Source organism: Pundamilia nyererei, unplaced genomic scaffold (genome assembly GCF_000239375.1).
Source record: "Pundamilia nyererei isolate P.nyererei 1_Seehausen unplaced genomic scaffold, PunNye1.0 scaffold00020, whole genome shotgun sequence".
Classification (NCBI taxonomy): Eukaryota; Metazoa; Chordata; class Actinopteri; order Cichliformes; family Cichlidae; genus Pundamilia; species Pundamilia nyererei.
Window position 1 is genome coordinate 1,553,626 of NW_005187421.1, and position 19,359 is coordinate 1,572,984.

Consider the following 19,359-nt stretch of genomic DNA (forward strand, 5'->3'; position numbering starts at 1 on the left):
TTCCTGTTAAAAGGGAGTTTTTCCTTCCCACTGTTGCCAAAGTGCTTGCTCATAGGGGGTCATATGATTGTTGGGTTTTTCTCTGTATCTATGAAGTGCCTTGAGGCGACTTATGTTGTGATTTGGCGCTATATAAATAAAATGGAATTGAATTGAATTGAACCATCAATGGAGTGATAGGATGCGTGACTGCAGCTTTTCCCAACCTTATAAATAATATTTTTTAATATTAACCAAAACTACCACCAATGACTACCAATGGGCCTTGCAATCAGTCATGATCATTATTGTGCTAATTCTCATTACCATTGATCAATGGAAATGTCTGTGCATTACCATTACAGTTGGGGGAATGGCTGTAATCACAGTACTGTAAGATGGTGAAACATATATCCTTAGAGGTGGTTGTAAATGGCCTCGTTGACTCCCCACTCAAACCAGTCTTGCTTTTTGTCAGGATATGCATACCATCGTCATTGAAAGAGTGATGATGAGGTAGCTCTTCGGTGTTGTGCTATCTGCTTATCCAGAGGTGGTTTGGTTTCCCCGATGTGTAATTCACAGCAATCTTCCTGGCACTTCACCACGTACACTATATTATTCTGTTTGTGCAAGAGGATCCGATCCGTCAGGTGGACCAATTGTTGGCATAGTGTGTCGTGGGGTTTGAAAGCTACAGACACCGTGTTTTGACAAAATGCGTCTCAGCTGTTCTGTTAAAGGTTTTCATTTAGGCAGCAGTTGTCTTTCTTCTCTCCTGGATCGCCTGGAGCATTCTGTAGGTGCTTTCCCAGCTTTGACAAATGTCCAGCTGGGATAATCACACTTACTCATGGCCTTTTTGTAATGATGTCATTCTGATTCCCTGGCCGCTGTGTCTGTGGGGATGATAAGAGTCAAACATTTCTCCCCCTGAAAACGATATGTCCAGTAGGGCTGGGCGATATGGCCTAAAATCCATATCGCTATATAATTTGAAGCATGTGCGGTAACGATATATATCACGATATATTCTTTTCTTCTGTATAACGTATTTTCCACACTATAAGGCAAACTTAAAATCTTTTAATTTTCTCAAAAATCGAGTGTGCCTTATGTATGAATTCTGGTTGTGCTTACTGCCCTCGAACCGATTTGGGCGTGCAGAAATCTGTTAAAAAATGTTTTGATGCACAGTAAAGCTGGAGGATGAACGCCAACTTTTCTTCCACTCGATAAAAATTCACGTGAGGGATTCTGGTGGTCAGGGACAAATGAAATCTCATAGCAGGATGCTATACACGGGGCAAACTTCAGTCAGGTGAACAACTGAGATTATTCATCCACAATACAAGGTTAGTTATTAATATACTGCAACAACATGGGAATAGAGCAACTGCGAGAGAATTCAACATTAATGAATCAATGTTACGGAAGTGGAGGAAGCGCAGTTTTTGGCTTTCCCCATATTTCAAAAGTGCTTCATCTCTTTGCTATGACTGTCGCCCGGCATAATTTGCAGATGATAATGGTTGTAGCCGCTGCGATGCTTTCGACCAAAACAGGCGCAGTTTGATGACATCATCAACATGCGCTATCGCGATAGAGCGGTACAGTCAAAATCTCTATCGTTGGCCAAATTTATATCATTTCTATCGTATATCGTTTATATCGCCCACCCCTAATCTCCAGTAAGCAAACAGAATCGAGTCTCTGGAGTAATCAAAATTTATGAGAGAATAAACTGAAAATGAACCTGACTAAAAGCCGCAGGGTTCAAAGCTTGTGCAAAAAGTAGCGGCATATAGCCCGACAATTACGGTAATTAAAATGTCACATGATGTCAAGTGCTTTGTGTTTTAATGCTTTTAAATGACTATTTTTAATGGACTTTTTACTTAATAGATGACAAAAGACTATTTAAAATAAAATCTGTGTAACCTTTGCCAAACTGTGACCACTGATGATAGACATGGTAATTACAAATAAATGTAAAAAATATTTTGTATCAGTAGCACAAGCAAACTGCAGTACTATGCCAGCCGTGAGCCACTCCTTATTTCTTTGTATAATGCTAGGAAAATAGGCAGTGTGTTTGTTATCAGTGTGACACTGAAAAGTGATGAGATGCTTTCCAGATGATGATGCATGCCAGATTCTGACACCACTAGCTGAAATGCAGCCCCCAAATTATGACAGAATCTCCACCATCTTCTTCCATGTGGTTGTAGAAACTCACTTTTGTACCTCTCTTCTAAGCTTCTCTGTACATCATAACAATATTTTTTGTTTGTTTTTTGAAAATTCAATAGTCTTTAAAACCAAAAATTTTAAATGTGCAGTAATCACTCCATAAGCTGCTGATTTTTTCACCTTTCCTCCCCATTTCCCTTCTGTAAGGCTCCTTGACAGCCACCCTTTCACCAAGACTATTTCCAATAAGCCTTCAACAAATAGTAGATGGAACAACTGAAAAGCCAGATGCATCTGATGTATCTTTATTTATTTGTTTACTTACTCATTTTTGTATTTCTAAAGGACATGACTTTTACATAGTGTTCATCCGTTATCAATGTTTTTTAAGAAAATGCTCAGGGATAAGGACTGAGAAGTTGTGAATAATAAGCCAGTGTTTACAGAAAAAGGGCTCCAGAGAACCTAGCGAATTAGTGCTCGAGTGCTTAAAAAAATACCAGAAAGCCTGGCTTCTAGGAAGTACAATATATAAAAAAAAAAAAAATGAGGGGTAGCTCAAGGCACATTACTTTAACTCAATAAATTCCTTTATGCCCAAGGATACTTGACATGCAGACTGGGGAAGCCAAGGATCGAACCACCGACCTTCCGATCAGTAGCTGATCTGCTCTACCACCTGAGCCACGGCTACCCCTTTGTATTGTGTGTTGCTCCGTTCCCCCTCCTTCCTGTGTAGTTGAAAAACAGTGATGTCATTCTGCAGTCCAACCCTGTTGACATTCTGTAAATGCAGCTGAATTTGACTTTGACAGGTTTGTCCTTTGTTCTTCAGAGGTGGTCTCAAGCATTTTATGGTCTCCTGCAAGAACAGTTAGGTGACATCCTATATCCTTTGTTGAAAGATGGAAAATAAAGAGTTGATACACTATGTGATGGTAAAAGTATTCATTTATTCAGTTTGAAAAGAGAAAGGGCATCAGCAGCACTACTTTTTTTTATCTTCTAGCATTGGTTGACCCATAACCATCTACTGACATACACCTTAACCTGACTGACCGTCTTACACAACCCTCCTGTATTGAAATTACAAAGTGGGATCCTAAAGTTGGCATCAAGTTCATTCTTGAAGTTCATTTTTGAGAAACTGATGTCATGGAATTAAAGATTTAACTGATTATTGTCACACAGCCTTTTAAAAAAATTTTTTAAAAGAAAATAAATTACGCCTTTTTTGTGTGGCTACATTCTTGATCAGCAAATTTTAGCGCTGTTGTCGAGAGTGTCATCTGCTAAGGCAGCAGAACAGGTTTGTTCACTGTGTACAAGGTTGCACATGTGTGGGCTCTGTGAGAAATGTTCAGCAGTGTTAGCAATGTAAGTCTTAACCCTTTAAAGCCAACTATATCATGTTTAAAACACGCGTTTTTGGGACGTCTACATCAGTGTGAACCCCCATCCCATGGAAAACTGAAATAAATTGCATGATATGCTTTTAAAGAATAAACTGCAAAAAATGCCTGATGTAGTACTCCTGTGCTTATATACCATATATCACAATTCAATTGGCAATTCTGTTTAGAGGCCTTATTTTAATTTTGTATAATAAAGCACTAAATACCTAGGGCTTAAAATCATGTTGTTGTCTTAGTATAACCTCTAAATAACAACGCAAACCTCACTGAAGTGGAACATCACTCCTTGGGCTACTTTTACTCAGCTAATTAATCCCAGAGCTGTTGGTCAAGCTCCAAGAATGCCCCATTCCTAGTTGCTGTGCACTGTCCTCTTGACAGCAAACACAATGTTTTTTTTTTGTTTTTTGTTTTTTAATGTTTCCAAGGTTGCTGCTGCTGATATTTCTTTTTTCCAGTATCACCCTGCCGTTACATGCACATATCTACTTCTGGCTACCCTGCTGTAGGTCTGATGCCTGACTAACCTGGAACCTACTAACTTACTCTCATAAGGTTTATTTTCCTGAAGGTTTCCTGGGGGGTTGTTTTCTTGGCTATGCTGCTCGAAGCAGTTACTCTGCTCTCTGTCCAATAGAGCAGATCGTTTTTCGACAATGCTGGTTTAGTGTTTTTCAGCCCTATTCAGCATCCAGTCTGTCAAGTCAGACTACCTGCACCTTGTAATTGTGCTGAGCACTGACAAATACTTTTCTTTAGATTCAGTTGAGCCAGGTGGTGTTTCACTCACAAGTCAATTAACACAAATTTAGATCACAGGATGGGAGGAGCTGAAACTGAATCCCGGCAATAGCAATTAACTTGCAGCAAAGTATTAAATGGCAGTTGGAACTGGACTCTGATCATTAAATCATTGCTTCAGGCATTGCATGTGAAGTCACTTTATTATGTAAAACGTGTCTTGTGTACATTATGAAGCAGTGCTGGAAGAAGAACTTCTGTGCATACAAAAATTACATTGTTAGAAATGATTACTTTATGGTGGGAATAAATTGCAAATAAATGCTGCTTTCATTTAAAATGTCAGTTTTTTTCCCCTCATAGTATCTAAGGATGAAGCTTGATAATGCTTGTTTCTTCTTTGATGGATTACAGTAGAGTGCAAGTCTTAAGCAGTGAATGGAGCAATTTATTGAAATCCAATCGTACATGATAATATAGTGTATATATTAAAAAAAGAAGCTTGAAAGTAGGACTGGGCCATATTATACCGTTCACGGTAATACCGGTATAATGTTAGGCAACTATAGGAAAATGAAATATCGCGATAGAATATGAGTAAAACGCGCATGCGCAGTGCCTTTGTTTTCATACGCACATGGCCGATTGTTGAGTGAAACAGATAAACCAGAATTGGTTTGTAAAAATGGTGCAACTTCAGTGATGTGGAACTGGTTTGGTGTTTGTCCGTCAGATACACGACAAAGCACATTTTTTTGCAGAACGTGCAAGCGGCCGTCGTTATTGTCGTATTTGTCGGACTAAGATGCTCTTAAAGCTGGGAGTAATCTGGGTCCTAAACTCCGTCTTTTTCAGGTCAAACAACACTGCAGCATCACTGCGAGTTAAAAACTGTCTAAATTCTTTCATCTTTAATAAAAACATCAGCATTGCTGCTTTACCAGGTGTAACTATGAAGTTTAACTTCCAGGCATCCATGAAAACAAAATTTATTACATTTAACGGAGTTAGAAGCTAGCAGGAAGCTAGCGGAAGTTAGCTTGCTAGTTTCGCTAGTTACCTATGCATGATATAGCATGTTCTGACTGAGAGATTTCTGAAAAAAATTCAAACGTACAGCTCTGCTATCACTTCCAACATAAATGAAGACAGGAAACTAAACAGCAGTGACGTTTGTAGGGTTACTGAAGTTGGGCTAGCTGGTATATAATGATGTGCTACGTGATCGCTAGCGACACAGCTATGTTAGCATAACATAAACAGTGAAGCTGGAGGACGAACACTAACACTTTTCCACTTATAAAAGTTAACGTGAAGGTTCCTCATGGTTAGAGACAAATGCAATCGCATGGCAGGATGCTGTAAACGGACCAAACTTTAGTCAGGAGAACAACTGAGATAATCCATCCACAATACAAGGTTAGTCATTAATATACTGCAACAACATGGGAATAGAGCAGCTGCCAGAGAATTCAACATTAATGAATCAATGTTACAGAAGTGGAGGACGCAAGAAGAATGAGTTTAATAAAGTTTGATTTATCTGACTGCTTTGTTTCGCTTAATGTGCCCTATAATCCCGTGCACCTTATGGTCCGAAAAATACGTACTGCACACTGCAGTTAAATGTTGCAAATCACCTCTTTTTAACTTAAGTGGATATTATACATGGTTATGCTCAGGATATGTCAGCCCATTTCTACTGGAAATGCCTTTTGGTTAAACTTTCAGCAAGGAATTTGCATTTGCACTGTTACATTTTTATAAAGCTTTAATGTACATAAAAACCAGCTTCTTGTTTAAGTGAAAATAAATGGAAGGTTGTCTTTTTGTGCTAGTAATGTTGTGGAGTTGTATTTTGTCTCGCATCAATTATATCATCAGTTATATCGTTATCGCAAATTTTCAAATATATATCGTGATAAATATTTTTGGCCATATCGCCCTGCTCTACTTGAAAGTCAATATGTTGTGTAAACCTTTATTGAGGAATAAAAGGTGGAATAAAGCCAGAGCTCTCGTAGGCAAGTTTTTTGGAATTTCTTCAAATAGTGTCCAAGCTTCTTGATGGACATTCCAAAGCTCTTCTTTGGATGTTGGCTGCCTTTTCTTCTGCTCTCTGTCAAGATGGATCTACATCTGAAGAATGTTGAGGCCCAGACTCTGGGAAAGCCAATCCATGATTGATAGAAAAACATACAGTGGAATACAGTCAAGATATGCTTTCACTGGATTGCTGTTGCCAATCATCTATATGGTGCATCAGAATCTAGTGTTGACCTCAGCCTCTTCTTCCTGTTTCCTTTTCTTAAGAGTTGCTTTTTGACAGCCATCCTTCCATTTCTGATGGGTTTTCACCAAAGAGTAGATGGATCAACTGAAGGCTGTCACATCTTTGCTGTATTTCTTTCCTATTTCTCAAGGATATGACTTTGAGATACTGTCCATCTGCTGTATATAGCTTTTTAGGCCTGCCACTCCTTTCTCCACCTATCTAGCTTTTTAAAATCTTTAAGGGAGATACAGCTCTCTATGCCAAATGTGTGGCTAATAACTCTGGTTATGGTCAACAAGGAATTGCCTTGTGGGTGCAAAAACACTACTGTCAAACGGTGTTATCTTTGGCTTTTTTCCATGAGTTCAGCTAAAGAAATGGGAACAGATTACGTTTTTTACAGCAGGCTGCTAGTAACAAAGTGCCTAAAGATACAATTTAAAAAAGGTTCTATGCTAAATTGTCTGTTTTGTGTAGACAAAACAGCGGCCAATCCTTAGTTAGGTGCCGTTTTATGCTTGAATGATTCATAAGTTAGTCTAAAGTGACTTTAAAAGCATTCATCTAAAAAAAGTGAGGTACAAGTAGTGGACTGAAAATGAGTGAAAAGGAACCAGTGTCCTAAGAAAAACTTTGAAAGAGTGTCAGAAAGTTCTGAAACCTTTTGCTCAAGATCGCTTTACAAGAACGTCTGACGTCTTTGGGAGCAAAATACAAAGAACTGATGGGTGTTTCAAGACTTAACGTTCGGCTATTTTAGTCACTTTAGTGATACTTTATAACCTTCATTCCTAATTTGTTGCATTGAACATCAGTCTATCAGTATATTTTCCTGTGTATAGTAAGTCATGCTTTCTCTTTTTGTTGCTTGCAGGAAGAAGTCCTTTCTCTTCTCTGCACTCTATGCTGCCTGTATCCTCGGGGGCCGCCATGTCATGAAACAAAGGGAGAAGTTTGAGTTGAGGAAACCATTGGTGCTGTGGTCACTCACCCTCGCTGTATTCAGGTAAGAGGGTTAACATTTGTTTAATGATTATTTAATATAAACTGACTTCAGTTGTCAAACGTAGCAGCGTTTCACAACAACTAGAAACAGTAGCAATGTGCACACTAAGAAAACCTCAGCCTTGTAGAAAGTGCTAGAAATACAAACATTTTAGCTATAATGTGGGAAGCACTTTCACACTTTTAACACAAATTATTGTCTGTATATGTATGTCCTCCTCACCCCCATGTAGTATTTTTGGTGCCATCCGTACTGGGAGTTACATGATGTACATCCTGATGACGAAAGGGCTAAAACAGTCAGTTTGTGACCAGAGCTTCTACAACGGGCCTGTCAGCAAATTCTGGGCATATGCTTTTGTACTCAGTAAAGCACCAGAGCTGGGTAAGTCCATTTCATTTATTTATTTATTTTAAGTATCTTTTGCATATTTTTTTCTACAATACTGCAAATACTGTAAAAGGCTGATGATGTCATCACCCCGTCAGGCAGGTGGTCAACATGGTCACCCAAGTTTGTGAACTTGATAACTCAAGAACCAAGTGGCATACGGCCTTCAAACTAATACTAAAAGTGTATTTACTAATAATCTTGGACGAGTTTAAATCCCAGAAACCTCAGTCTTAAGGTCAGGGGTCAGAGTTTCTGAAAATCGTCTGAATGTGATGACTGAAGAAGAAAGTCACCTACAATTTTGAAATTGATACAATAGGTGTATCTGCTAGGAGGCTGATGGATACAATTGGCCACCACCAGTACACTTCTTTTTAAAGATTTTGTGTGAATACAATTTTATTTTTGCTCATCTTTGTCTTCCTAGTGTCAGATCTTCAAGCCTAAACCTAGAGCAGTTGTTCCTCTCAGCAGGAATAAAGAGTGGCAGATGCCATGTTCTCTCTGTCTGGCTAATGTCCAAACTATCATGTTGTGAAGTCTGGAAACTGGAGACTTGGTTGTTTCTGTATCTACTAGGTACAGAAAGGTGCAGGCGGCTTAGGGAAACATAAGAAGGTGGACAGAGACCTTTTTGTCATGGGTGGATGTCTCTCTAGATATGTCACTAAAAATTCGAGACACTGCAATCCCATTGCACATTCTAAAAACGAACACAAGGCACATATAAGTAGTTATGTTCAATGAAGTACTGCTCTGTTTCATCAAAATACCACTATTATCAGGACCAAAAATATATATGGCTTGGCTTTAAGGATTTGAGTTGAGTACTCATTTAAGAGCTACAGGTCAGAAGCCAAATTTTTAGCACCGTGCTCACATCTTTTAGCCATCCACTTTTGCCAATACACACTCATATGGACAACATCTTCATCTGTGATTCCAGGTGAATTAACACTACAACTATTGCAGCAAAATCAGGTGGAAAATAACATAAAATTTATAACAGTAAACTCAGGTTTATTTGTAGTAAACTGGCTGCTGCAAGCCTTAATAAATCAATATAAATAATAATCATGTTTGAATGATTAAGTAATTCATAATTTTGCATTGTAAAAGAGAAATTCCCACAAATGCCCTATTATGTGCATAATAGGGCAAATTCTAGCAGTATAAATATAATACCGAAACAGTACTTTGTGCTGTCACTGACTGGTTTCCTGGCTTAGAATGGAACTTGGGGTCTGAAGGTTACATGACAGTAAGCATGGCGGTGTCAGTGTGACCTTGGTAAATATGTGACTAGTGGAACCTTACTTGGTTATTAAAAGTCTCTATTATGCTTGAGTTAATAATGCTTTGTGTTAAAATCCCAACTGTTTAACATACTGCAATTACTGCAGGATTAGTTTTCCATGCATTTAAAGTCATTCAGCCACTACATTCACTAATATATATATTGCAATATTTTTGACTGATGTAAAAAAAATAAAAATGTAGGTAAGTGTACATTTACATTTATACATAAATTTGAAAACAAAAGCCCCAAATTTTCATAAGGAAAAATACATTTTGTAACCTGGAAACCACTGATATGAAGCATTGATATTATGGTGTTTTGTATTTGTAGCAGTACTTTACTATGTACTTTGTTGTAATAGGGCATGTTTTCTGTTTTTTCAGCTTTTGCAGTTACCGCAACTGTTTATTGTAGAGTACTTATCGGCCTTAGCCTATTTATGGGTGATAAATGGTATAATAAAAACTGCTTTTGCTGCCACTTGTATTTGTGTTTATCAGTTTATTGGGTCCTAAGTTGTCAAACATTTCAGTGCTTCTCTGTGTGTGCCTAAAGCTTTGTGTTTTTACACAGCTTTGCATATTTGAGAGTGATTTGTATCACAGCCAGTTACTTTTTGTTGGACAAATAATAACCATGTTCCTTTTTCTGCTGCTCCGTCCTGTCTTATCCACTCCTAACTTCCACTCTCCTATTCGCAGGTGACACTCTGTTCATTGTCTTGAGGAAACAGAAGCTCATCTTTCTCCACTGGTACCACCACATTACTGTGCTGCTCTACTCCTGGTACTCCTACAAGGACATGGTGGCTGGCGGCGGGTGGTTCATGACCATGAACTACTTGGTCCATGCTGTCATGTACTCTTACTACGCACTGCGTGCAGCTGGTTTCAAGCTGTCACGCAAGTTTGCTATGTTCATCACACTGACCCAAATCACACAGATGTTGATGGGCTGCGTAGTCAACTACTTGGTGTACTCGTGGATGCAGCAGGGCCAGGAGTGTCCATCCCACATGCAGAACATTGTTTGGTCCTCCCTCATGTACCTCAGCTACTTTGTGCTCTTTGTCCAGTTCTTCTTTGAAGCCTACATCGGCAAGTCCAAATCATCGGCTATGGCTGCCACAAAGAAAAGCGAGTAAAAAATGAATGCCATAAGTATGAAAAGAAGGAAGATAATGTAAAAAGGGAGTTTGAAATTGAGAGCAGGGACCAGTGTCTTGAGAAATGAATGGGTTTAGGTGTGAGAGAGGTGGCATATAGCCCACGAAGTCTAGTGGGAGGGTCATGAAATGGTTGGTGTTTGTGCTTGAGCATTATTACTAATGTGCAGGTCTTTAAAAAAACAAAATAAAAAAACAAAAAAAAAAAACCATTGAAGGTTCTGTCTCCCTTGAGGGATGCTATAGAAACAGCACCACCATGATCAGAAGCCATCACAATCTGTCCACCTGAAGTTTAAAAGCCCCCATTTTAAATTCACATTTAAAAGTTTTTCCAAATGTAAAGGATAACAAAAGGATCAAAATCACCAGATTAAAAACAAATTACATCTACCACAAGTATAAGTTTACTTATATAGTATATATATATATATTTAAATATATATGTATATTGAAAAAAAGAAGGTACATATGAAGATGGAGTTAACATTAACACAGGTCATCTGAGTATGTTTTTGTTTGTGTGTCTGTCTGTCGTCAGTGTTTTTATTTTTGGTTAGATCTGTCAAAGCAAAAGTTTGGATCGCTGGTGAGTACATGGAGCTGAAGTGTTGGTGGTTGAGGTGAGCTGATGGGGTGAACGGCACTGTGTCGTCTGTCTTACATTGCAAAATGCGATATTTTTCTCAGGTCTTAGGTTATCTCTTTCTTAATATAATATGCATATCAAGACAAAGTAGACATGTTTAACATCTGCACCACTTTACAGTATGGCTGAATTTCATCTAGAATGTCTGCATAATTGAGAAAAAAAGTATGAATGGAGCTGATTGGACTGACTGTTGACCACACCGCTCCCGGCCGTGATGGGAAACAGATGCTGACAGTGCCCTGCTTCACCACTTGTCATGACCTTGCAGAAGTTGCCGACCACACTTGGAAAATTACTTGCCATTGACTTCCAAGCACTTCGCTGTGTTAAAGTGTCCCTACCAGTGACGAAACCAGTCTGTTGGACAATGAATGCTTAAATGGAGGAAGAGCATATTTCTGTCTAGCAAAAGAAAAAAAATTCAAACATGCAAATTGTCAAAATCTGCTGTATTGAAAAAATAGTATGTATCCTTAATGGTGTCTGTTGTGCTATTGTGCATTTGCACTGTATCAATGTAAAAAATATGTTGCTGACAAACTTAACATATGAACAAAGTGCAAAAATGTGACATGCCTGTGTTTGTTTGTTTTTTTTTCCTCTTGGTATTGCACACCATTGAAACTATTTTAGTGCTAAACCTGAAAAGCCATCTAAAGTACTACTAAGCATTTGAAATTAAGAATTACCAGAGTTTAATTATCACTCCCAGACATCCAGTCTTTCTTTACAAGAACTGAAAGACAAAGTGTAGCAGCAATCAAACATGTTTTATGCCTGACCTCTCAACATCAGGTGTTACACTTCTGCTTTTAGCTGAGTCACTAAAGTTGATCTGTATCATTGCTGGATGCACTTCGGTAGTTGTGGGCATAAATGGCACGAGTAGTTAAGCTAAGCAGCTTTTCATCTAAATAATGATAGTAATCCACTATTACTGTTGGTTCAGTATTGAAAAAGCATGCTGACCGCCCCCTAGAGGTCACATTACAGGTTGTTTGAGGCTCCATTTAGTTGAGGTTGGAGTGAGACAAACATGGCATGAATCAAAATGTTTTCATCTGAGAAAAGTTAATCACATAATAAACATGGATTCTTAATCATTTAGTTGGAAAGACCTAGTAAAGCAAATCAAGAAAGACCAAAAAGCCAATCCTGTGAAGTGATGGTTGCGTTTTATTCTTGTTGTACAGACACAATTCCATAAGCCATAAAAAGAATAACAAATGGTAAATTTATGCAATATACATGTTCTATAGGGAAAAGAACACGTTGCCCCATCATATTATAATTTTTAAATAAGTTAAACAAAACAGCAGGATGTGGCCGCCTATCGTTCCTGTCACTTCCGGCTACCATCTTTGGTAACTAATGAGTTAGCCAACGAAATAAAATGCTACGCTATCAAGACAAAAGAGGGGAGTAAAATTTGTTCAACAAGTTTGATATTTTGTTCAGGCTGAAGAAACTGAAGGGGCTTTGAAACTGTGGTAAGTGTTAACAAACTCAAAAACAAATTCCCACAAGCACAAATCTTGAATACTTTTATGGTTTAATTATTCAGTTTTGAATGTGTAATATATCACAATTATATATTATATTATATATTATGTATTATATATACAATTTATATTATAAAAGCGTCAAAGCAGCCTAATGGACCATTTCCAGAACACACATCATGGAAACGTGCAAAGGTCTTTTTCCAGTTAAATGTCTCCTACAGGCTTAGCGGGTCATGGAGCATGTTAGTATAGAAGTCATGGGAGTGGCAAAACTTACCGGTGACAAAACTACTGATGATATCCTGAATTAACAGCAGAAGCTATACTTTGTATAAATGTTCAGTAATATGCACTAGTAGTGAGAGACAACTAGACCATACCAATTTGGTCCCTATTATGACCAGTACTACAGTACTGGTTATAATATTCTGAGTTTTCTGAAGGTATTTAAAAAAAAAAAGTCTACTTTATACTTATATTATCTTACATGAAAATAATGATTACGATTTTCACAGCTTTTCCTGAATTATTGCAGAATTGATTACAGTCTAGAAGTTGTATCTAATTTCAGTTTATTCATAACCATAAAATGATTTGCTCTGTGCTACAAAAGGCTTGAATCTCAGGTGCCCCTCTCAAACAGGAATGCTCTTTATCTGAACTGAATGCAGATTATGATAATGAGTGCAGGTTCGAACTGCTATTGCGATCTTGATGTAAAGAGAAGTCACTGAAGCATTTTTTTGTTTTTGTTTTTGTGTTTATATTTAGCATTTGCTACATATGAAAAATGAATAAGAACAGAGTTACTTAATAACCGATTATTCTGTATTGGTTGCAGTTGTATCCTTATATATCCTTATTACTATTAGTTTCTCATCGGTGAGCTATTTTATTTCTTTGTAACATTGCTGCCATCTAGTGAAAAAAAGCCAACCTGGCTATTTTTTTTTTCTTGACGATTGATTTCTAGGTCATTAATGATAGTAGTGTGGAGCATTTCTCTTTAATTGTTAAATAGTTGTGATGAAGAACTATCCTATTCAGTTTATGTAATGGGAAAAATGGCTAATTGAAATTAAGTTGGGATTGTGTGCCACTTAAGTGAAGGTGTATCTGTGATTAGTTGTGCTCATTGTTGTTATGTTATTCATTTTCCCCCTGAGACAAAACTACCAAGACAGCTTGCCAGATTTGGGACTTTCCCTCCTGTCAATGGTGCAATCATACATTCTGGCTCACGTGTCTATGTCCAATACATGCATTAGACCTTCCCTCCCCTTCTGATTTTAACTCTGGACAAATCCTCGAAAACCAGTGTTGCTCTATCCTGCTCAAGAGCTAAAGGGACCAAATACTGACCTGAAGGATCAGGGCAAAGCCTTTGAGTGGGTGGCTAATTCCCGCTTTAGCCCTCATCAGCTGTCCTCTGGGCAGGAATGGGACCGTGAGCGATAAGACAAAGCTAGACCCATCTGGCAGAAACTATAAAAAGTTATAATGGTCTGCAAAACCTAAAATCTGAGACAAAAATATACAATAATATCATTTAAACCCCATATTTTATTTAAGAAAATATTTTCACATTTTTATATTTTAATGCTTTGGTTTGCTTTTTGTATTTTGAATGTGCACATTTCATACATCTGCACAAGTCTTTCCAAATGTTACAGGTTTTGGAGAAACACATGCTGCCATTCAGACAGTATCTTTTTCAGCAAAACAAAGAGACAGCATACTCTGCAGCACAGCACCACCACAGTGTATTAGAGAATGTAAGAAACCATTCCCAAAGTCCTGACCGGTTGCCAGTTAAAAACATTTGACATTTTATCAAATAAAAAATATGACCAGGAGGCCATAAACCAAAGAGCTGGAATCCTATATTGAGCAAGGACAGGATAACATTTTGGCTTTTAAAACTTGATCTCCTGAGTTACAAAATGCTTTTAGGGAGTTGCTTAAAGAAGACATGAGGTAACACAGTGCTTCTGGACTCTCTTCTGTACAAAGAGAACAAATGCTATGTTCTCTTTGTACAGTTTTAATTAGATATGGGGTTTTGGATAACAGGTTTTAAATTCAAAAAAGTAAAGTAAACATCAGATGTTTTGGGGTTTTTTTTTGGCTTCTTGTCATTGGCTATCAGTGGATACAATCGATGACATTTCATTACTCAACAAGTGTGGACAAAACATAAACTTGAAACTTAAAAGTGTTCACAGCTAATGACTTGAGAATAACACAGGGCAGTGTATCTAGTTAAGTAAGGAAAATTAGTGTAACTTTTTCTCTTCTTTAAAACCTTTCTTTTGAGAAATGTAGCTTTCTGATGGATTAAACAACATAATTGTGTCTTCAGGTTTCCAGTTTGAAATCTCTGTGTTGTGTGAGTGTTGAGTTCTGAATTTTGCCATTGATGAGTTAAGCTAGAAGTGTGCAAGTAGCTTTGGCTAGGCTGCTGAATAAGACCGCTACAGCGTGTGCATCAGCTTGGTGGACTTTGTCACTTTTAGCAATCTAAGGAGTTAATCCTACTTCCACGAGGAAAAGGTATTGATTTTGAAATTTGGGGAGTTTCACCTGTTTGCTCATTTTTGGGTCTTGGACCTATTTTTGCATAGGTGTCTCCAGCATCATTGTCTTTTTAGGGTTATTATTGTGTGGTGGATACCTCTCTGTGACCCAGTATTAATGTTCTAACCTGCAGGGACCTTCCTAGAAATGTAACTACAACTTGGTGTCAATAAAGCCAGCTTGATTATAAATGCTGGCAACAGTGTTGGACACTTGCATAGGCAATGTAGTAGGTGAAATACAAATTTGCCACAGAATTAATAAATTATCCATTACTACAACATCCCTGTTGATGACAGGACAGTCTCAAGATGCTATTTTATTTATAAGGTGGTGTAAATCAGCTGTGGTGTAGCCTGACACCTTGGAGCCTATGCAAGTAGTTAGCATTGGTATAGCATTTCCCTTATTATGCTCACATTGGTGCCTGCTTTTTCTCTGTTACAGTAAGCTAAACTGTGTTGCTGTTGCCTTTGCTATACACCACTGCATTAACTTGATGTACAAACCTGTGGAACATACTCCAATTAATTCACAATCATTTTATTTTGGATAGGAAAAAATACAAATCTATGAAGAAATATCATTAAAAATGTATTTATATGTATTGTGAAGCAGTGTTTATTCCTAAAGCGATACAAAAACGAGTCCCTTGCATCTTCTGTTACTTACAGTGTCAGTGACTCGATTGCCCCCTGTTGCCCCAATTCAGAAGTAATACAAGATAAATTGACACTCGGCCCAATTTCATCTTTACTTGAACACTGATCTGCTGCTGTTTAGAGTGGTGGCCTAACCTATCTGTCAGCCCTAATGGAGCCCAATATATAGATAAATGTGTCTTGCCACGAAAATCAATATCGATGTGGCCCCTGATGGTTTTTGAGTTGAAGTGCTTTGTTTTCTGCCATTGCCTTGAAACAAAGAGGCTGTGGGTCCGTCTATTAACAATTCCCAGTCAACCTTGAGACAGACTTGCAGACTGAGATAGAGGTAGAAATAGAAATAGACAGATGGAGTGATGGTGAAGGGTGGCGGCATTCGCGCCGACATCACTAGAGCATTAGATTTTGGTGGAGGATAGAAAAGCACCATCAATGGACCACAGAAGGCCTTCAAAGAAGAATGATGACAGTGATGGGGTGTGACAGAAAGACAGAATGGCCAAAATAGTCTTTCAGTGGAGAGGAAATTATGTCATGTGTGTTTTGCTATAAAAACAAATACAAATAAATGTCAGTGCTAAAGGAAGTTATTGACACAGTGTACATTTATTTAAATATGCCTTTATTGATTAAAAAAAAAAAAAAAGCAAGTTTCATCTTGCAAATTTCTAATTCCAGTTATAGCCCATAGCTGCTGAAAATAATATGCAATCCGAGTTAGGTACAGTTTTAATGAAAATGTTGAATGTTAGTCTGTTAACATAATGACTGCATTTTATTCTTTTTCTTTTTTATACTAATTAGAATCTAAAAAAAATGAACATAAATCCTAAAATACCTTCCCTTTCCAAACCACAGTATATATCAGTCAGTCGTTCAGCAGTGTTTTTCTCTGTTTTTAATTATAAACTCTGCAAAGAAGAGAGTTGCCTCTAACTGTAAAGAAGATAAGATATCATCCCTTTCCAAACCACATTCAACTTTAATTTATTGACCATTCAGCCCATTTGAGTTTATTGCCCTCTTATTTCTTAGAATATAAATCATGGAATCATAAAATTTAGACAAAAATAACCACAGTTTAATGTAAAAATAATCAAAATAAAATATTTAAAATGATCACAATTAAGGGTTGTTTAGTGGTGCAGTGTCATGGCAGTTACATGGCAGTTCTTTGTACTGTGACACATTAGTTATTTATATCAAAAGGAGCTCAATGTCCGTTTTTTTGCTTAAATCTTGAAATTATGTGATCATGAAGCCTGCTGCACTGAAACTGAGACAGCTGGATGTCAAAATACAACACACTGATGGGAAAACCTCAAATACACTAATACTCTATAAGAAAAAATGGAAGATGATTTTTAAACAGCACTGTCCTTTTACTGTAAAAAATAGCTAACAGTTACTGTTCATTTCTCCTATAACTACCTCAAGTCAATGAAATTTACAATGTTCACATATATAACTGCAATAGTAACCTTAACCCTCTCCTATATGAAACATTTAATAATTTGATGAAAAGGCTACAAAAAGGCATCTACACCAGTTGATACATGGGAGGAACAAAAGAAAAAACAACTTTTCTACATAGCAGCGAGCCTGAGCAAAGCAAATTATAGTGACTTAAACATTTCAAACACAAAAATATGTAAAGAGCTAAAATATATAAAACTCGCTGAACTTACTAAAAATTAACATCATAATATAGAAATAGTCTCAAAAGTTTTGCAAGTGCAAGGAGAATATGAGTGATCTTTTGGTTAGCTGACACTGATGAGTTTATTCTGACCTATCACATAGCCTGTATACTATGTGATGAACAACAATCAGATGTATTTATTTTTTGAAGTTTCAACATTTAACTTAATGCACAAAACAATAAATGGGGTAATTTAGAAATGCTGTAATCATGGTATCTGCAACAAAGGGTCATAAAGACTCCAAAACTTACTACTGTGTGAACCAACCAAAGTAATTACTGCATTTAGATCAGTGGGAAAGCCATCTGTAAATAGGGTGTGGCTCACAGTTCAGATTTGATGACCTTTATGCTTGTGTACTGGTGTAATATCTAAAGAAAAACAAAAGAGTAGCTCTTTATCTAAGATTTATGTCAGTGCATGATGCCTGAACTCTTTACACTTGCAGTGAGAGGATCCAGTGGCTCTTGTTTTGTTGTCCACGCTTCCCCTTAGAGGAAAGTGTCACAGATCGGTATGGGTTATTCTTTTTTCAGAATTATAACGCCCAGATCACTGAATGGCTTGATGAATCAGTCAAGTGTAAAAATTATATGCCTTGGCCTGTATAGACACTAGGTCTTAACCTAATTTGATGCCAAGGGGACTATTTAGACCGACATGTCACTGATAACAATATTACAGTTGGAACAACATGCCATCCCTCCAGCAGAGTCTCAGAGACTCAGTGCCGAAACACTGAAGCTGGTTCTGGACCACCTTGCTAAGAAACATGGTCAGTATTTTTTTATTGTTAAACTGCCTCGGCCATACTCATCTGAGGAGGCATACTCTTCTCATAAACTATAATGATGATATTTTTATGTTTTTAAACTTTGCGCTTGATATTTTTTGACTTCTCAAACAAACGTATACATTTCTAAAAGCTTTTTTTTTTTTTTATGTTTCATTGCTGAACAGCTGATTGTACGCTGTTTCCATTGAGCCATGACTCTGGGCCCGAAGTCTGGGGTAACGTTGTTGGTTTAAAAGATGTACAGCTTGACAGTGATGGACTTGAGAGGTGCACAGTGGGTTGCATTGTTCCAGTGGCAGCAGCAGACACCATGGAACACTCGTAACCTTTGTTGTGCTGGGACAGTTTTCCTGACTCATCACTTTCAGAATTGGCACCTGGAAAAAATGCGGAATTAAGCAGTTGGTAAAAAAAAACTTGTATAAGAATGAATTTAGACTATAGTTAGAAAAATCACTGGAGTTGTTTACATATATAATATGAATAATGTAAGGTACCTGTTTCTGAAGAGCAGGATGTACACACAGCTCTCCTTGGACAGCCCATGGCAGGAATTACCTTCCCTTCAACACCATTTTCTGCCACAATGTAGAACTGCAGATTTATACATTAAGACGTTTGAGTTTTTATAAACGTTAAAAGTTTAATGCATTTTTCTTTGGGGGGGAGGGGCAGCCTACCTACTCCCAGAGTGAGTGATGGACATGAATTGCTCTTGCAAAGACAAACATTTCATATAATTCTGATAAGACATTGGGATTTGAAATGCAGTCTTTAATGTTACTTTCAAAGCGAACAAAAATGTTATGACTGCTGGGAACTGCCATTACATATTTACTCTGCGTAAAAAGTAATTTGTTACACCACTCATTCCATTACTTTAACATTGATCTGAGATGCTTTGTAAAATAATTACAATTAAACCCTAGGCTACAGTCCCATACACTGACATAAGTATGTATTAGGCTGTGTGATATGACCAAAATCTCATATC

General features: G+C 37.5%; 2 protein-coding genes across 2 annotated transcripts in view; one reads left to right on the top strand and one right to left on the bottom strand.

Moving 5' to 3' along the window:
• elovl6 (ELOVL fatty acid elongase 6) overlaps positions 1 to 11,690 on the top strand; it is a 21,916-nt gene extending 10,226 nt beyond the window's left edge. Inside the window, exons 2-4 of the mRNA XM_005726477.1 lie at positions 7,478 to 7,609; positions 7,842 to 7,993; positions 10,004 to 11,690. Of these exons, the coding sequence (XP_005726534.1) occupies positions 7,478 to 7,609; positions 7,842 to 7,993; positions 10,004 to 10,446 (727 nt within the window). The 3' untranslated portion in view covers positions 10,447 to 11,690. The remainder of the gene's footprint in view (positions 1 to 7,477; positions 7,610 to 7,841; positions 7,994 to 10,003) is intronic.
• Positions 11,691 to 16,489: 4,799 nt separating this feature from the next.
• Positions 16,490 to 19,359, bottom strand: part of egf (epidermal growth factor) — a 21,134-nt gene continuing 18,264 nt past the window's right edge. Inside the window, exons 22-23 of the mRNA XM_005726478.1 lie at positions 18,863 to 18,959; positions 16,490 to 18,742 (exon numbers count right to left, since the gene is read on the bottom strand). Coding sequence (XP_005726535.1) covers positions 18,516 to 18,742; positions 18,863 to 18,959 — 324 coding nt within the window. The 3' untranslated portion in view covers positions 16,490 to 18,515. The remainder of the gene's footprint in view (positions 18,743 to 18,862; positions 18,960 to 19,359) is intronic.